General features: G+C 44.2%; 4 protein-coding genes across 10 annotated transcripts; 2 read left to right on the top strand and 2 right to left on the bottom strand.

The window, feature by feature from the left end:
• Positions 1-225: 225 nt before the first annotated feature.
• Positions 226-688, top strand: LOC104576999 (feather keratin B-4). The gene has a single exon (XM_010224425.2). It carries the CDS (start codon positions 226-228, stop codon positions 580-582), a length of 357 nt encoding a protein of 118 aa, XP_010222727.1. The 3' UTR covers positions 583-688.
• Positions 689-7,179: 6,491 nt separating this feature from the next.
• On the bottom strand, positions 7,180-7,674 carry LOC148592243 (scale keratin-like). 5 transcript variants are annotated; one of them, XM_088535344.1, is made up of 2 exons: positions 7,461-7,674; positions 7,180-7,367 (listed from the first exon to the last, which is right to left on the bottom strand). In XM_088535344.1, exons 1-2 carry the CDS (start codon positions 7,672-7,674, stop codon positions 7,180-7,182), a joined length of 402 nt encoding a protein of 133 aa, XP_088391470.1. The 5 variants fall into 5 exon arrangements, with proteins under 5 accessions (XP_088391470.1, XP_088391468.1, XP_088391469.1 ...); XM_088535342.1 differs by having other exon boundaries at positions 7,180-7,433; positions 7,464-7,674; XM_088535343.1 differs by having other exon boundaries at positions 7,180-7,412; positions 7,464-7,674.
• Positions 7,675-12,214: 4,540 nt separating this feature from the next.
• LOC104576997 (scale keratin) lies at positions 12,215-12,754 on the top strand. 2 transcript variants are annotated; one of them, XM_088535348.1, is made up of 2 exons: positions 12,215-12,428; positions 12,516-12,754. In XM_088535348.1, the coding sequence occupies exons 1-2, from the start codon at positions 12,215-12,217 to the stop codon at positions 12,668-12,670; spliced, it is 369 nt and encodes a 122-aa protein (XP_088391474.1). In that variant the 3' UTR covers positions 12,671-12,754. The 2 variants fall into 2 exon arrangements, with proteins under 2 accessions (XP_088391474.1, XP_010222725.2); XM_010224423.2 differs by having other exon boundaries at positions 12,215-12,754.
• Positions 12,755-14,587: 1,833 nt separating this feature from the next.
• LOC104576998 (scale keratin) lies at positions 14,588-15,043 on the bottom strand. 2 transcript variants are annotated; one of them, XM_088535347.1, is made up of 2 exons: positions 14,830-15,043; positions 14,588-14,742 (listed from the first exon to the last, which is right to left on the bottom strand). In XM_088535347.1, exons 1-2 carry the CDS (start codon positions 15,041-15,043, stop codon positions 14,588-14,590), a joined length of 369 nt encoding a protein of 122 aa, XP_088391473.1. The 2 variants fall into 2 exon arrangements, with proteins under 2 accessions (XP_088391473.1, XP_010222726.1); XM_010224424.2 differs by having other exon boundaries at positions 14,588-15,043.
• Between the last annotated feature and the right edge of the window lie 2,367 nt (positions 15,044-17,410).

Genomic DNA, 17,410 nt, shown 5'->3' with positions numbered 1-17,410 from the left:
ACAATTAGGAGCCAGAAGAAATGGGTCCACAGGAAAGGGAGGGCATGTGAAGAAGACTAGAAAAGGAACGGAGCTGCAAAGACATAACTGAAGCCATCAGCATCCGCTCAGCCTTCTCCTGAGCTTTCATTTCTCTCCCTTGGTCAAGTTTCACTATCCTGGTGTCTGAGTTTTCAACCTCCCTGCACTGACCGTGTGTTTCAGGCTCATCTCCGCTCCCAGAAGATGTCTTTCTGCAGAGAGATGATCAGCTCCCGCTGCCTCCCACCCTGCGAGGTGGCCTGTCCGCAACCCATTGCAAACGCCTGGAACCAGCCCTGTGTGACATCCTGCGGGGACTCCAGGGCTGTCATCTACCCTCCACCCGTGGTCATGACATTCCCAGGGCCCATCCTCAGCTCTTGTCCTCAGGAGAGCGTGGTGGGCAGCACAGCACCAGCCGGCATTGGGAGCTCCTTTGGATCCGTGGGCTTTCTGGGCTCCCGGGGTCCCTATGGATCTGGGAGCTTGTACAATTATGGGAGGTCATATTCCTCCTATGGGTCCACTAGGTATGGTTTTGGGAGCTGCAGACCATGCTAAATGTGCAGCGATGGATGAGCAAGGATCAATCGCCTGGCAGAGGCAGATGCCCCTTCACAGACCCTGTTCCTGGCACAGCTTTCCAGGAGCAACAGCCCGGCAGCTCTGAAAAATCCTGCTTTTGTGGAACTCTCAAGCTAATGTTCGAGTCTAGCAATTATTCTCTCCAGTGGCTCCTGATGATATCTATGCATTTGTTCTATTGTCTTTATTTGAATGAGAGCAGGGCAAGACTGCATAAGTATTCCCCTGCTTTGAAAAATAGTGTCTGTGCAATGTGCAGCCCTGAAGCAACTCTTTGGTTTGTCTTTAATGAGACACTGGCAACTTATTCTCTGTATTTTTCATTCTCATTAATGCATTTGGCTTTTTACTTCATCATTAAAGTGCTCTGCAACAAAATTCTGAGCTTTCTAGCCTGTTTTTGTCCACCACTACTTGTCCCTAAGCCATTCTGGGAGAGAATTGCTCTCTGGAGGAGCATCAGGGCACTTTTCAGTTGCACTTAACACCTCGAGTTGGTGGGTGCCCAGGGTCCTATAAGCAGGAGGAAGCAGGCTGACTTTTGCAAGAAAGTAACACTCAGTAAACAAGTGTTGTAACTGCTACAGCTAAATGTGAAAAATCCCCCAGGGCAGCTGTGGTTACAGCGTGTCTTGGCGGTGTAATAACATAGTTAAACACCATGAGTAACTTGGAAGATCTTCCCTGTGCTTCACTGATTGCCCAAGGCTGCAACTTAGCTCCACACCTTGCACTGACTTGAAAAAAGCCATTGTTTAAAATAGCTGGTAACTGTCCAAGCAGAGCTCCCTTGGCCTGGCCCTGTGGTGTTCCGAACTGGTAGGTCAATCTGATTTTTTTTTTGCCTTTTTTTTTTTTTTCCTCCCGATGGATACCTCTAAACTCTTGGCAGCCCAGCTTAAAATATGTAAAATAAAGTTTCCTAGATCTTCCTCTTCACCTCCTCTCAGCATCTCTTGTGGTTTCAGACCAGGATTCCTGGCTGAAAAGGGTTGTGCAATGCTCTGCTCTTCTGTCCTTCCCTATGCAATTCCTGGGAATACCTGCCCCGGATACCTCCCTTGGCTCCAACAGGCAAATTCTAGGGAAAGCCTCGATCTTGCACCAGAGAAATTCATATAAACAGGAACTAACATGTGGTAATAACTTCAAAGTGTTTGAAGGTGTGACTTGTAAAACCAGCTGGAATGAGATGAGGATGTAGTGACTTAGGCAGGCAACATTTTTTTTTTCTTTTTTTTCTTTTTTTTTTTTTGGTAGGATATATTTAAAGATGTTGTTTGCATCTACCTTTCTTCTATCTCCAGTCCTCTGTATGGTTATCCCTGTAGCTGCTCGGATGCTGTGCAAGGGGAAGTATTCTTTAGCATGGCTATGCAGACCAGAGCAATAATATCAGGTATTTTCCAGCCATAACTCTATGGTATTGGTCACTTCAAAGGATGCATGTAGGGTTTTCTTCGTTTTATATATATATGTATATATTATTTTTTCTTTCCTTTTAGAGATTTGGGGAAAGGATTTGCAAATGCTCTCAGCAGACCTGGGTGAAGCTGCTCTGCCCATGTCCTTGTGATGCCACAGCACGACACATGTGGGAGCCAGAGGTTAAACCTGGACCATAAATAGAGTGTGTGCTAATTGTATAATGGACTCTGGTGGCTTTGAGTAGAGCTGGAAGAGGTATGCTCTTCCACCCCGTTATTTGCTAAAATGACCTGTTACGAGGATGGAAGAAAGTGCAAAATTTGCATTGCTGATTCCCCTGGGCCAGCTTGAATTTGCATCTTGCAATCAAATACAGGAGAAAGATGGAAGATGGGCCCTTTAGCTGCCTCCTCTTGTTCTCAGAGGACTTCTGACAATCACCTGTCACTTCCCAGGTGGCTGCCCTGAACTTGGGTTGCAGACACCTGTGTGTGGAGTCACAGATAAAGGCAATAGAAGAGATGGGAGCTAATTTCACTGATGTGTGTGAGGAACACGGGCTGCAGTGGAGCCCCATCAGTGCTGGGGTCCTGGTCCTCCAGCTCCAGCAGTGCTGGGACCACCTACGGCTGCAAGGTTTCTCTCGAGGGAGGCCAGGGAAGTCCAGGCTGTCAGCAGTAAGTGCCAGCAACCCCATCTCCTTTCCCTCCTCTTGGCCCTGCCAGAAGAAACTGTGAATCGCATCCAGCCTTGCAGCGATGTCGGTGAGACACCTAATGCCTGAGAACAGGAGGAAACGATGTGTGAGATGAGATCACTATGTGAGCTTGGGCCATGGAGTTCACTGCACCCTCCTCGGTCTGGAGATGCAATCACAAGCTGATTCATGAGGACGTTGTAAGCAGAGAATCCGTCCCCCCACGCAGCCAGTTGCGCTTCAATGTTGGCACCTGGGGGCAGGATCCTTGTGTGTGACTCTAATGAATGGCTCCACCGTGTCCTTGGTGGCTTTATGGAGCCCAGTGCTCATGCAGGTGCTTCAACCTCACACTGCTGAGGAGCAGCTGGCAGGCACCGTGACCTGGCATCACTGCACCAGGGATGCGCCCTGCAGCCTCCTCCAGGATTGGAATAGGGAGGAATTCACATGGTGCCTGTTTGCAGTCGATCCTGCAGCCGTGGGATCAGAATTTTAATATTGCATGTTTTAAATAGGATGCTCTAGCAGTGAAACCCGAGGGAAACCTTTTATTTATTTATTCATATTCCCTATTTACTTAGGGAGCAAGTTCTATAATAACCATGCTTGGGATCTATCATTATCTCCTGAAATGTCTCTTGGTGCAGTCTGTGGGGAATTCCTTATGTCCTATACATTACTTGCTGTGTGTTGTACAGCCTCACAGCTAGTATAAGCAAAAGTCCATGAAAATGTTCCGGTTTATCTCACTTAAAAAAATAAAACTTTGGAAAATATATATACTATATATAAATATAAGAAACCATGAAATAACAAAAGAAAAAAAAATACAAAGAAATGCTTCTATTTGCAAAGTGAGGTCTCACAGGAAAAAAAAGAAAAAAAAAAAAAAAAAGTCTGTTTCCAGACAGTTTCAGAGACCTCTCAATGTATGTTCTGCTCAGAGGTGCTGCTTTTCCCTGGTGAGTTTTTCCTGCCTGTGGCAAAGTTGTCGATGAAGATAAATGTTGTTCCCAAGTCCTGCACGTTGCAGAGTCTGCTCCATGGCAGGAAAGAGCGGGAGCAAAAAACTGGAAACCAGAAGGATCAGAAGCAAAGGCTGGGAGCAGCGAGGAGGAGGAAGAGCGCTGCTGTCCTGCAGCTCTGCACGGGTGTTCGTTCGGTAAAGCCCTTCTGCAGCTTTGTGCTGCCCTCGGACAGGGCTGCAGCCTCCTCGGAAGCTCCAGGCAGGGGTGGATGCGGTGCCGGAGCCGCGGTTGGGAGCGGTGCCGTAGCGGGGTCGCTGCAGCCGTGACCCTGGAACAGATATTTCCCAGTATAATGACACAAATTCGTATAGAGCATGGAGCAAATGGAGAAAAAGCAAGGAGCTGCCTTTTTGCACCAGATAATAATTCAGCTTGCAAACTCTTTTCCCAACTTCAGCTTTGGTCACTAAAGCTTGTGGCTCAGCAGCACTTCTGGTAAAAATCAGGAAATATTGTTTTGTTAGTAATGTTAGTTCTTAGCCTATCTATAAAAAACAAATTACAGCTGGAATTGCCTTGCAATAAAATAGCCATGCAGGTAATAGAATTCCTCCGCTGTGTCATTATACACAGCCTAGGATCTAGCCGTGCTTCTGCAAGCGAGTCATTCACTGAAACGGTACAGGGTCAATCTGCATTTTAAAGCCGCTGGCAGAACTGGCATGCTCAAATTTGAATTACAGAGGACTAAATGCCTCAAACCCTGTTTTCAGAGGCTGACAATAACAGAGCTTGCAAGCAGATTTGAAGAAAAAAAAGAGAGAGAAAAGGAAAGATTTCTAAAGGCTCAGCAGAATGGCGGAGAATGAAACTCTAAGCTGAAAATTACAACGCAGAGGCATTTTGCTTCTTAGAAAGAGAGAATATAGGATCCAGCTTACCTGATGGCAAGGACCAGGGTGAGCATATCAGCGCTGCAGCATCTTTTATACTGCACTGCAGATGGGCTGGGACACGCAGTGCGGGTGAAGTCACCAACCAGCCCCGATCTGCTTTTAATTTTTTCCAGTGACGAAACTCTTTTTTTTTTTTTTTTTTTTCTTGCTGTTTGCAAAACCGCCCTAAATCCCTGAAGCAGCCTGATACGCACCCGGTCCCTTTCATCTGGTGCCTAATTGAGAGGTTGCGGTGCTGCTATCGTTCCAGCCTCCCTGGCGCTGCGGGAGGGATTAAACCGGTTCTGTGCATTTAGCACTTCCTTCATTAATGTCTCGTAATGATTTTAATCAGAGTTGTAACCTGCTGTCATACATGTTTGCCTGTAAACCCTTCTGAGAGAAGCTCTAATCTCATCTCCTCACACAGTTTGCAATTAAGTTTGCAGGGAGGCGGGAGAGCCCTCCTGATGCTGCTGCCACGCACAGCCATGGAAGCAGAACCTCATCCAAATAACACCAGGAACCGCTGGCGAATGACTTGTGAGTTTATAATAGCCCTTGCTGGTTGGGGAGACCAGCACAAGACATATTATTTTAATAACTGAAGCATTTCTGGGCATTCAATCAAGCAATATCTTCTCATTCTTCTTTTTCCTGTATGATAGGAGTGGTTTGCTCTTGGATCTGCCTCTCCAGCTTGCAGAGGAGAAGCTCGTGGAAGTGATTTTGAAGATTTCTTCCCAGACGTGCTGCTGAGAAAATGTTTATCTTTGCCATGACCAAAGAATTTACCTCTCAGCTATGAAGGGACAGAAAGATGGGAGAGCCTGGGAGGAAATTTAGGAAAGTGCTTTCCTATAAGTAAGGAGCCTTTTGATTTTTTTCTGCAGGATGGTCCTTTCCAAATGTGAGCTCCGACCTCACTGATTTCACAGGGAAGACCCGATGTTTGGTGTCAGTTATGCTTTATTTGGCACAAGTAAAGAGGGATGGAAAGAAAATCTGCTGAGCACAGCAGGTGGCAATTACGACTAACGTCAGAGCCACCATCCTTCCATCAGCTCAATGAGAAGAGCAAAGAAATGAAGCCAGCATAATTCACACTGTCACTTAATGCAGTTAATGGAACATTACTGGGAATGAACATTGCCAATTAAGTGCGAAGATGAAAGAAAGGTTTGTTTTGTCATTTGCATTTCTTGGGCAGCTGAGAATTTGAACTGAATAACAAACATCAATATTGAGCAAAACTATTTCATCATTTTGAGGTGAACCATGTGAGATAAATACGAGTTGCTGGAGACATGAGTCTCAGAACTGTGTAAAAAGGTCCCTCTCCCAAATTCTGTTTATTTGCTTCCTTTGTCTTTTTTCTTCTTGGATCCACTCATTTTCTAGAAATCAAACTATCATTTTTTTGTAAGTTTAAATTAATCTTTTCTTGTTCCTTAGGAGCAGGCAGTGCTATATGCAGGTTTTTAGGGCTACGTGGTGTTTTGACAACAGATTGCACAGAGCCCAGTTCTCAGCGATATAACCTGCTATCCAGCTGGGAAAGACCAGGATGGCACCGCTCCAAACTGCTGATACTCTCGCATTGCAGAGGCCCCCATCACAGTCGAGAGAGTTAATTTCTAGTTGGTTTCTGATAATTAATTACCTGATCCAGCTGCTGTTTCTAATTAATTTAGGTGAATAAAAGACAAAGCTTGAAAGTGGTGTAGGTACAATGTCTGTACTGGGTGTAGAAACGGCCTCCGGGGCGTGAGGAGTTGGCTGCGCCTTTGGGCAGGTATTCCCTGATGGATAACCTCAGTTCTACACATCAGACCAGGTGGAGCTGGCTTTTATCAGGAACAAGATAAGAGCAGCTGTTTGCCTGATAAGGCGCATGACAACCTGAAGTCCTGTGAGTAATTGTAATTTAAAAAACATTTTTCCTACAGGGCTCGTATAACTTTGAGGAACTGCATTGATCTGAGCAGGTTCCAATGACCAGTGGCAGTTAGGTGGGGATGGAGCTGGAGGAATTAGGCAGCAAGTGGTGCATGGACCTGGTTGGTCACGGCATGTTGGTCTCAGGAGTGGGGAATCTCATGAACTATTTTTCAGAGCTGCTGTCCTGTGGCTGGTGCTGTGACCATATTATTTGAGCCCAATGATGCAACAAGTCTAAGAGGCTTTGTGCAATGATATTGCAGCTAAATGTCTAAGAAGCAGCTTTATGCAGAGGAATTGTCAAAATCTGAAGGGATGAGAACAGAAAACCACACAAGCATTTTTTTTTTTAAATCATGCAACAGAAGTTTAATGAGAATGAAAAGGAATTAAGCATTTTGCAGTATCAAGAAGGGATATTCAGCATGCCAATGTCAATCACATTGTGAAAGGTGCAAAGTTACATGTTTTACTGCCACATCAGACATGATAAATTAGAAGACAGCAAAAAAAAAAAAAAAAAGAACCTGGGATAGTATAAGAGGAGGACTCAGGAAGAAAAGAGAGACTTGTCGTTATTCAGTGGATGTTCTGGCTACGTTTAGCAGGGCCCACAGCTGCCAAAGCGGTACCTGTTGTACCGGTAGGAGTAAGGGCTGCAGTATCCAGCCCCGTAGGATCTTCCGTATCCGTACAGGCCCCCACAACCCAAGTATCCCCCATAACCATACAGGCCCCCATAGCCCAGGGAACCCCCATAGCCATAGAGACCACCGTAGCCCAGGGAGCCTCCATAGCCATAGGGACCCCCGTAGCCCAGGGAGCCGTACAGGCCTCTATAGCCCAGGGAGGAGCCTCCATAGCCATACAGGCCTCCATAGCCACCAACGACTGGAGCTCCAGAGGAGCCCACGACTGAATCCTGGGGGAAGGAGCTGAGGATGGGGCCGGGGAAGGTGACCACCACGGGGGGCGGCTGGATGACGGTGGTGGAGTCGGGGCACTGGCGGACGCAGGGCTCATTGCAACTGTCAGCCAGGGGCTGGGGCTGGGCGATGCCGCAGCTGGTGGTGGGACACAGGTCGTAGCAGGACATCTTGAGGGGATGGAGGCAAGTCTGCAAGACACAACGGTATGTAAATGCACAGGTTCTGTTGGGAAAAAAAAAGAGTTTAAAAGTTGCCCAGGTGGACTTGAATAATGGCTTTATCTTTCAGTCCTTCCCCCTCTTCAGTTTGAATTGTGTGATGCCTTTTTCCCTTGTAAAAATCAAGATTGCTGAGACTGCACACTGTCCAGTCATTGTTTTTATGGTGTCATTCTTACTTTCTTATGCTTGGCTTTCTGGAAGAAGCAGCTCTTTATTCTTCCCCATTACCAGACACCATAATAATATTATTTACCCCTTACTTTTCAAATTACCTTTCACTGAGCTTTGCAGCCCCTCTTACAATGGCTGTGTCAAAAAGGTGGCTTTATGCTGACCAGAATAACAAAGAGCAACCTGACAACCAGCAGAGCACACGTGTTGAGTTAATGGCCTGCTGGAAGAACAGCTCTGGCATACTGATTTGTAACATGGTTCCAGAAGCAACAACTAAAATCATGTTGACACTTTGCTGAGCCTGCTCTAAACACAGATTAAATGATGCATTCCCTGCTCTCGAGTGCTTGCAAAGGAGCTTGAGAGTCACAGGGTGGGTGTAAAGATTATTTGCCTGATTTTCCACATGCAGAACTGGTATACTTAGACAACTAGGGCTAGGTTTCTACTACAAATAAATACACTGGGATCTAAGCTCTTCCAAAAGGTTATTGCTGTAGGATCTGATTCCACCTCAAAGAAAAATGATGTTAAAAGAGACTTCTGGAGGCCATCTAGTCCAACTGCCTGCCCAGAGCAAGAGAGCATGAAAGCTGGGTCAGTTTTCCCTGATTCTACCTCTACATGCCAATATTTCCATAGATGATACTTTCATATTACTCCCACATAGCCTTGTCTCCCCAACAAATACATGCATACATGTAAACACATCATATCAAAAATGTAGCAAAAAGAGAGATAGCTGAATTTTAGGAAAGAGAGCTCATAGAATGGCACTTACCCTTCTCACGGAGGCAACTAAGGCAAGAAAGATGGAATGAGGAGCCCTGAGTGGGGAGAGCTTTTATACTGTTCCCCAGATCATGGGGATCACCCAAGCTACAATTTATGCATACACATAATTGGGGCAAACCCAAAACTAATGGGACACGTAGGTTCTCAAAGCTTTGCTGACTATTTGTTTATTTGTTGGTTCAAGTTCACATGAAACGTGATAGGCACATTTCATCATAGAGGCCTCTTTTGCCTCAAATTGTTGCAAGTCATAATCATCTTATCATTCCACTCACATCCGTGGTGGTACAGCAGGAATTATGCTAGCTTATGCTCCTTAGCTTCACCATCATCAAGGCAACACGAGGTGGCTCACTGGGTGGCTCATCAGAATCACTGTCACCTGATGGGCACAGATCTTTCCATTGAAACCAGGCTGGCAGATAACTGAGTGGAGTTCTTTGGAGCAACTTTTGCAGTGGTCTTTAGGAATATTTATCATTTTCACTCTCAGCTACTTTACATGAGGTGAATACAATGCCCAAAGGAAAACAGTGAAAACTTCCTGTGGCCTTAAAGGGTCTTCTGAGGTCTTTGAGTGGTTTTCCTTTGTTTGGCTCCATGGTGTGATCTTTGTGTTCTTAAGGTTATGAAACACTTGATTTGCTAAATATGGGTCACCTGCATCATCCCATCATCTGTGTCTTAATATAAAATCTTCCAGAATCCATCAATAATCTTTGGACCAGGCAGTCTCGAAGACAACAGGGAAGGAAACATAGAAATGGAAGGTGAATGGGGCCAACCTGCAAAAGCTACCTGTCAATATGGCATGATAGAGACAGAACAACTATTACCTGCATAGGGCAGTTGAATTGGTAGAACTGGAGAAATCTGAGAAAATAACCAAATCCTTTGTTTCTGTGAACTGATGTCATGCAACTGCAAATGACAAAGCTGTGTTGATTATACAGCTTACAAAATGGTACATTTTAAAATAGTTCATATTTCCTTCCATGCTTCTATACTGAAGAAAAGTGAGGATGTGCAAATGTCTAGAATTCAGTCATGAAGGACCCAAACGACCTTGACTTACATATTTTAATGTGATGTTATTTCATAATTGCTAGGCGCTGAAATGGTACATTCATTTAGCCTAATTGAAAGAGTTCATTCCCAAATCATTAGTGGATAGTTTGTGGCATATGAAAAGACTTGTTCCCTAGAAGCTTGGAAATATTATTGTCCGGGAAAAGCTCTAACCACCTCAAAGGCCAAAAACCGAGCTCATAATTTAGAGATAATTTATGGCATAGAGTCTGCAGTGTTAGAGTAATACATTGGTAAACAAGGGAAGAAGACACCTTTGTTTCGCATGATATGCTTCAAGTTCATAATTGTTCCCTATTTGCAGAAACTGCCAGCTCAGCCCAATTCTGATTTGTGGCATGAAACAACAACAGTATTATAGATGGTCATGAATTCCTCAGAATCAAAGTCAACAATTCAAAGCCCTTCTGTCAAATTTCTCTTTTCACACCCTAGGATCCATTTGTACTGAAACAGCTCAAGTCTTCTTAGGACTAATAACTATTCCCAAGTACCATTTACGCACTAACAGCATTTGACAAGCAACACCTGAAAAAAAAATCTGTTTGGCTCATCACTACTGATCAGCTCAATAATCCCACTGTAGCTTTATTTATCTTAGAAACATATTTCATGTCTATCTCTGAAAACAAACGAACAACCTTCCCCTTTCCCCCCGCTGAAAAAAAGAGGAAAATAGAAGAAAACAAAAGCAAAAAACACCACCACCACCCAAGGAAAATAAAGGTTTCTTCTCTATCTCCTAAGTCATCAGCTCCTGAGGGTGCCATGTCCCCCAGCTGCGGATGGGGAAGGTAAGCACGCGGAAAGTGTCTCCAACCTTCCTGCATTTTACATTGACTATCTTTTAGTTCTGTCCTGGCAGATTGCAATGTGAATTACATGTGCTTAAAAATCTTGTCCATGACAGCAGTTTGTGATTCCGATAAACGTTTGAGATGCTCTCCCGGTGTTTAATTAATACGAATAGAGCTGGCTTAATTTCTGTCCTAATTCCAAGGAAGTGACAGGAATGATGCCAGGTATTAATTTTCCCCAACAATACACAAGATGAAAGAATTCTCTGTAATCTAATATAATGTTTAGGTCCTATTACAGAAGAATTTGAAAGGACTCATAAACCCTAACAATGAGCGTAGCAATTTCATCATCTCTAGAGTTTACACGTGCCTGAAATTTGGGCGGGCAACCAATTTTATTCTTACACCCGTATGGTAATCTAGGTGCTGTGATAAAGTATAAAAGCTCTTCTCTCTCATAGCTCTTCCACACTTGACTTCACTTGACTTCTCCAGAACTTGGGTAAGTCCGATTCTTCTCTCTATCTACCAATGCATCTTTTTACCGCAGATCTCAACTTCAGTGGATGTCCACTATTCATTCTGTAGAATGTTTCTGGGCTGCATTGGGAGAAAGATCCCAAAACTGGCTCTGGGTGGGCAGAAACTGCCATTTTCTTCAAGGGATATATAGATGTACCAGCTTGGCATCAGAAACTCTGGGACATGCACAATGCTTCCCGAGTGGAAGACATTTAACCTGCTCCAAAGGTTTGCAATAGTGTGTGGTTCAGCTGTTAGTAAGGGTGTCACCATTGCAGTTTAAGAAAACTTAAAACATCATGTATTAAAGACAATTATTAAAGTAGAAACATTCTTAGAGAAAATAGCTAAATTTAGAGGAGAGGAAGTGGACTGAATTCTTGGATTTACTGAGGAGATCTTGTTTGTCCTGGGACTAGCCATTTGAAAATAGGTTTTTGAAAGTTATCAGAGCCTAGAATACTGACTTAAGTTGAAAAAAATCCAGATTGTCTCAGTACTGTAGCTGCCTAGCTGGGAACAGGGATAACAACTTCACCACCTGAGGATTTATTGCCTTGTCAAATTGCTTTGTGACCAATCCAAACAGGGAACATCTCATAATCCGTGTACCTACAACTCCCAGTAAAATAGGGATGAGTGGGAAGGAGAAGCTACTGTAATTAAAATATATATAATAAATTACATCTCATCTAGAGCCACTGAACTCAAGCCCAAGTTTTCCTCCTGAATCACCAGAAGGCTTTGGAAACAGTAAATTTGTTTCTTGCTTTAGTTTTTGGTATTGTGTATGAATAGTTATCTAAATTATTTGCAGGATCTTTGTGCGGGGAAATAATTTCAGAGATGGATATAATGTTCCTTATGTAATTTTGTGTGTATAGATGCTTTTCTTTTTCAGAACTCTCAGACTTTTTGTTTTTAGAAAAAGGGATTATGAAGTAATAAGACATCAAGTTTGCAAACTGGGAAATCCACCTACCTACCCAATGTCCTATACTCTTCTATAAGTTTAATGCAAGATGTTATTTTTTTTCTTCAAGTCTTTCCTTCTGCTGTAATCCACTCGTTAATGTGTTTTGCAGACTTACCTCCACCCCCTCAAGATGTCCTGCTACGACCTGTGTCCCACCACCAGCTGCGGCATCGCCCGCCCCCAGCCCCTGGCCGACAGCTGCAATGAGCCCTGCGTCCGCCAGTGCCCCGACTCCACCACCGTCATCCAGCCTCCCCCCGTGGTGGTCACCTTCCCCGGCCCCATCCTCAGCTCCTTCCCCCAGGATTCAGTCGTGGGCTCCTCTGGAGCTCCAGTCGTTGGTGGCTATGGAGGCTACTCCCTGGGCTATGGAGGTCCCTATGGTTATGGAGGCTCCTCCTTGGGCTATGGAGGCCTGTATGGCTATGGAGGCTCCCTGGGCTATGGGGGTCTCTATGGCTATGGGGGCTCCTCGCTGGGTTACAGGGGTCTGTATGGATACGGAAGATCCTATGGGGCTGGATACTGCAGCCCTTACTCCTACCGGTACAACAGGTACCGCCGTGGCAGCTGTGGGCCCTGCTAAATCCATCAGAAACAGCTCCTGAGTGAGGAAGAACCGGCAAAGAGGAGATGCAATCCTGATCCACAGCAGAGTTCCCCAAGAAACACTGCTGCTTACTGATCACTACAATCCCACCACAACGGAGCTGGACGTGCACAGCACACCTTCAACTTCTTCACAGCCTCTTCGCTTTTTCCACCTATGTGTGTTCTTTCTACTTCAAAATGCTCTTTCTACAAGTGTTTAATTCTCATTAAAATGATTCTGCTTTGCATCAGATAACTAGAATTTTGGTTTTCATTTCTGCTGTTATGGATGAAAATTCTCAAGTCTGTGGGCACTTAGGAAGGGAGAGCTGAAGGGAAAAATTCTAATTGTTATTTAGGATGAGGTTCTCACTTCAGAAGCACATCTGAAATGGCCCAGGCATCAATGAGGTCAATCTGCCTTTGCTGTGCTCAATTTATTACTGTGTTTGTGAGCACTACTGTTCCCTCCCTAGCTAGGCTGGGTCACTGTAAAATAGTGTTCATAAAATAACTACCCTGAACTCCCCTTCTCTAAGGAGGCACTTGGACCTGAATCAAAGCTGCTTCCATGGCTGCAGTGAAGTAGGATTCAAAGCAAATTATGGGGCAGAAGAGATTGCAGCTGGGAGGCTCAGGTGGGAGTGATGCTCCTGAGTGGGAAGAGATTTAGGGAGGTCAGGAGAAGTGGGCAAAGGGTATGGATAAATGGAGCTCCTGAGAGGGGAGGCAGGAGGCTATGGGGCAGGGAAAGGAGACCTTCAGAGAAGAACATGCTCTCTCAGAGCCCTCTAAGGTGAGAAAAATTAAAGAACATTTGTTGGGAGAAGCTGGAAGGCAGAGTTGCAGACTAAGGGGGTAAAAATTGCTTTTTCCTATTGGGAAGTCTTCCTCTGAGGACAAAGTGGGGATCCATGGGCAGCTGCATGTGCAGTTCCCTTTCTAGCTTAAGGTTGGAAAAACCTGTACAGACTCATAGTCTTTTCTATCTTTTAAACTCTCTGGGCACCATAGTGATGTTCTGCCTATACTTCATTTAGATACTTTAGAAATTTTCTTTCTGAGAGGGTCTGAGAGAAAATTAATTCACTTTTTTCAGAGACCGTCTCTGAAGCAAGAGTTTCAGTACTTAGATGATCACCTGAAGTTCAAAGAGATGAATCAAAGATGTGCTTGGAAGAACTTTTCACTAAGTTTCAATTACATACTGTTTTTAGGGGGTACTTAAAGTTCATTAATGCATTGTTTCATTCCTCTACTAATAATATCTGTAACCAGTGGATGTACCTCCTTCACCTTTCCAGGAGGGAAACTTTTCAAAAGTGTTAAGAACGTGCATGTGAAAAAGGGGAAGAAGGAGAGTAAGGCAAAGTCCTTCTGAGCTGAGCACTTACATACTCTGTGTATGCACTTGAAATCTCCTATTTTCCTGCTGCATTGAGCAGGGCCTTTCTCTACTGTGCAGTCCTGTTACTGAACAGGTAGAGATATATTTATTACACAAACAGGATAAATATATGGGGGCGGGAGGAGGAGGAAATAATCAGAAAGTACAAATCAGATGCAGCAAGTTTTTAATGATACTGAGAAAATAAGACATTTCCAGAGCCTCTAAGGAATATGAAACAAGTATACATTCATCAATGATCTTTCTGAGAAGTTGATATGGAAAAATAAGAGCTTAAACTGAACAATTTTGTTACATGTTTGCCCCCAGACATTTGGGAAATGTGAGGAGAGAAGCATTAGGTCAGAAACTGCAAGAATTTAAAAGGAGACAGTTAATGGGAGTTGAAGGGGGAGAGCTCCAAGGTCTTCATCCAGAGCAGTGGAAGTTCAGAGCTCTTCAGCTGCAAACCCATTACATCTTGCTTGCTGGTTCTTCCTTGTCCTGGGGCTGTTTCTGATGGATTTAGCAGGGCCCACAGCTGCCACGGCGGTACCTGTTGTACCGGTAGGAGTAAGGGCTGCAGTATCCAGCCCCATAGGATCTTCCGTATCCATACAGACCCCTGTAACCCAGTGAGGAGCCCCCATAGCCATAGAGACCCCCATAACCCAGGGAGCCTCCATAGCCATACAGGCCTCCATAGCCCAAGGAGGAGCCTCCATAACCATAGGGACCTCCATAGCCCAGGGAGTAGCCTCCGTAGCCACCAACGACTGGAGCTCCAGAGGAGCCCACGACTGAATCCTGGGGGAAGGAGCTGAGGATGGGGCCGGGGAAGGTGACCACCACGGGGGGAGGCTGGATGACGGTGGTGGAGTCGGGGCACTGGCGGACGCAGGGCTCATTGCAGCTGTCAGCCAGGGGCTGGGGGCGGGCGATGCCGCAGCTGGTGGTGGGACACAGGTCGTAGCAGGACATCTTGCGGGGGTGGAGGTAAGTCTGCAAGACATCATTTACATTAATACATTTTTTACATTAATAACAAAGAAATAATGTTAGGTTATGATTCTGAACAGCCAAACAGATTATCAGTAACAAAGCCATAATCTAAGTATATTGTCCATGATAATATTCTTTGCACTGGAAGCTAGAGCTCCTAAAATGGTCTAGTATCTCTCTGCAGCCTTAGAATTGAATTCAGAACTGCTCAGCGTATCCTCGCTATTTGCTTCTATATCCTGCCTTTATAAGAGACCAGCCTTGAATGGGAAAACTAACACGATTTTTGGAGAAAAAACACGTTGAGGACCTGGCAGTACAGGGAGAGAAGCTAACCTTAAGTAAAAATCAACAGTTACTAACAAGAAGTTAACTTTTACAGATTTCAGAAGAAATTCCACTTACCCTATTCACCAAGGAGAGCAGGCTGAGAGAAGTGTATAGGAAGCCTGAGTGGAGTGAGCCTTTATATAGCTCCTAGATTGCCCAGGGGGTGTTAGGCATCCTATGCATGAGCTCATAATTAGGTCCCAGCCCCAAATTGTAGGACACACAGCTCCTCAAAGTGCTGAAATTGTTTTTGCGTGTTACAGGTACTTCAAACCCACATGTAGCGTGACACGAGTTTTCTGCCACCGTGATTGCCATTATCTCCAGGCTTAGGACAAAGTAATGCTGCGTATGATTTCATTGCTTTATTTAGAATTATGGGAGGCACTTAGCTGACACCACTTCTTTAGGAGTCCCGGGTAATTAAGATGATGGGTAAACTGTCCTTTCTTTCGTCTTGGTGCAGGTCTTTCAGTTTAGTGAATCCAGGCAGCAGTATACCTGGAGACAAAATGAGTTTCCTCTTAAGAGTTCAAGTGACCTTTGAAGACTTCATTCTGTTGGTATACAACCCATTGTATCCCAGGATCTTTTAATACTTCAGGTAATGTTAGTACATTTCCATCTCTGGACCCATGTGCACTTAAACAGAAGGAAGGCAAAGTTCATTCCTTTGACTTTTTTTCTTAAATAAAACTCCCCAAAGTGTTACAAACCATGAACTCATTATCGGAAAGACCAAAGTGACCTTGACGTATCTGAGTGAGATAGTCTTTCATAACAGTGGGTGTAAATATCTCTACATAATTTTTTATACAATTATGAAATGGCGTGTACACGCTATAATGAGTGGTTGTGAAGTGTTAGAAAATCTTTTTGAATGTGCTCAGAAATCACAGGGACAGCTTTATAGCTCGGGGAATCTAGTGCATCTCAAGGGTTGGAGAAGCTTATTTAGAAATAATAGATGATAAGAGGATAACTATGTTGATGATTTAACAAACAATGGTGCCATAAACAGAGAAAGAAACCTCAGCAAAGGCCAACCTTTGCTTTTCCTGATCATTTTCCAGCTCATATTTGCTCCTTACTGGGAGATGCCCTCAACCCTTGCTGGCTGCGACGTGCAGTTTCCCAAAGATCAGCCATAGAGCAGGATACTTGCAGACTTACCACAAGAAGAGCAGAGGGAAAACATAGAAAATGGGCAAACAGGATACCAATAAGTTTCACATTCCTGGATGAATTAATGTGATCTGAGTTTTCCACGCCAAACATTACAAATATAAATATCTTTCTCTTCAGAACCAAACTGAGCTTTAGGCTCTAGTCTGAGGGTTAAGAGAGACTTAAAGGATGTTTAGGACAACTGCTGCTATGTGTTAAGAGATACTCCCCCTCAAAAATTGATTTCAAGAGTCCTGAAAAGTCTCAGTGGACTCCTGTATGAGTTGTATCACATCTCAGGCAGAAATAACTAAGCAGAAAATATTACATGCCTTCTGAGGATTTAATGATAAAATGTAATTCCTCTTTAAGAGGGATGCCTGATCTAAGGGATTTGGAAAGAAACATCTCGCAGCAGGTTGTTTTTGATAAATGCCTGAGCATCATTATCATATAAGCCAGCAACAGAATAAGTAAATATGTATAAGCTGCTTAATATAGGGCGCAACTCTAAAGAGGATAGAAAACTGATGGTAATTTCATGAATCATGTTTTAAGATGAAAGATGCATTAATTTTGCCCATCAGTGTTTCAGATGAAAGAACTTAGTGATGTAACGAGCTTGTTATGCTACATGATAATTGGGATCAGGCAATAAACAGAAAGCAAAACAATTTCGACACTTTGTGGAGGTATCAATACAAAAAATGTGCAGTGTCAACTCATTAGCTTCACATTCACCAAACTGGCTCTCAGCCCCCAGGCAGTTGAGGGACTGTATAAAAGCTCTCTCCATCCAGAGTTCTTCCAAACTCTTTCTCCACTCATTCTTCTTGCTGAATTGGTGAG

The sequence above is a fragment of the Tinamus guttatus genome, unplaced genomic scaffold (assembly GCF_059628265.1).
Source record: "Tinamus guttatus ecotype Peru unplaced genomic scaffold, ASM5962826v1 Tinamus_guttatus_pri_ptg000629l, whole genome shotgun sequence".
NCBI classification, from domain to species: Eukaryota; Metazoa; Chordata; class Aves; order Tinamiformes; family Tinamidae; genus Tinamus; species Tinamus guttatus.
Note: the sequence above shows the minus strand (reverse complement) of the source record. Positions and strands in the feature narration are given on the sequence as shown.

Coding starts and splice junctions, on each gene's coding strand:
- LOC104576999 (XM_010224425.2), top strand. CDS start 226: ATGTCTTTCTGCAGAGAGATGATCAGCTCCCGCTGCCTCCCACCCTGC.
- LOC148592243 (XM_088535341.1), bottom strand. CDS start 7,674: ATGTCCTGCTACGACCTGTGTCCCACCACCAGCTGCGGCATCGCCCAG.
- LOC104576997 (XM_010224423.2), top strand. CDS start 12,215: ATGTCCTGCTACGACCTGTGTCCCACCACCAGCTGCGGCATCGCCCGC.
- LOC104576998 (XM_010224424.2), bottom strand. CDS start 15,043: ATGTCCTGCTACGACCTGTGTCCCACCACCAGCTGCGGCATCGCCCGC.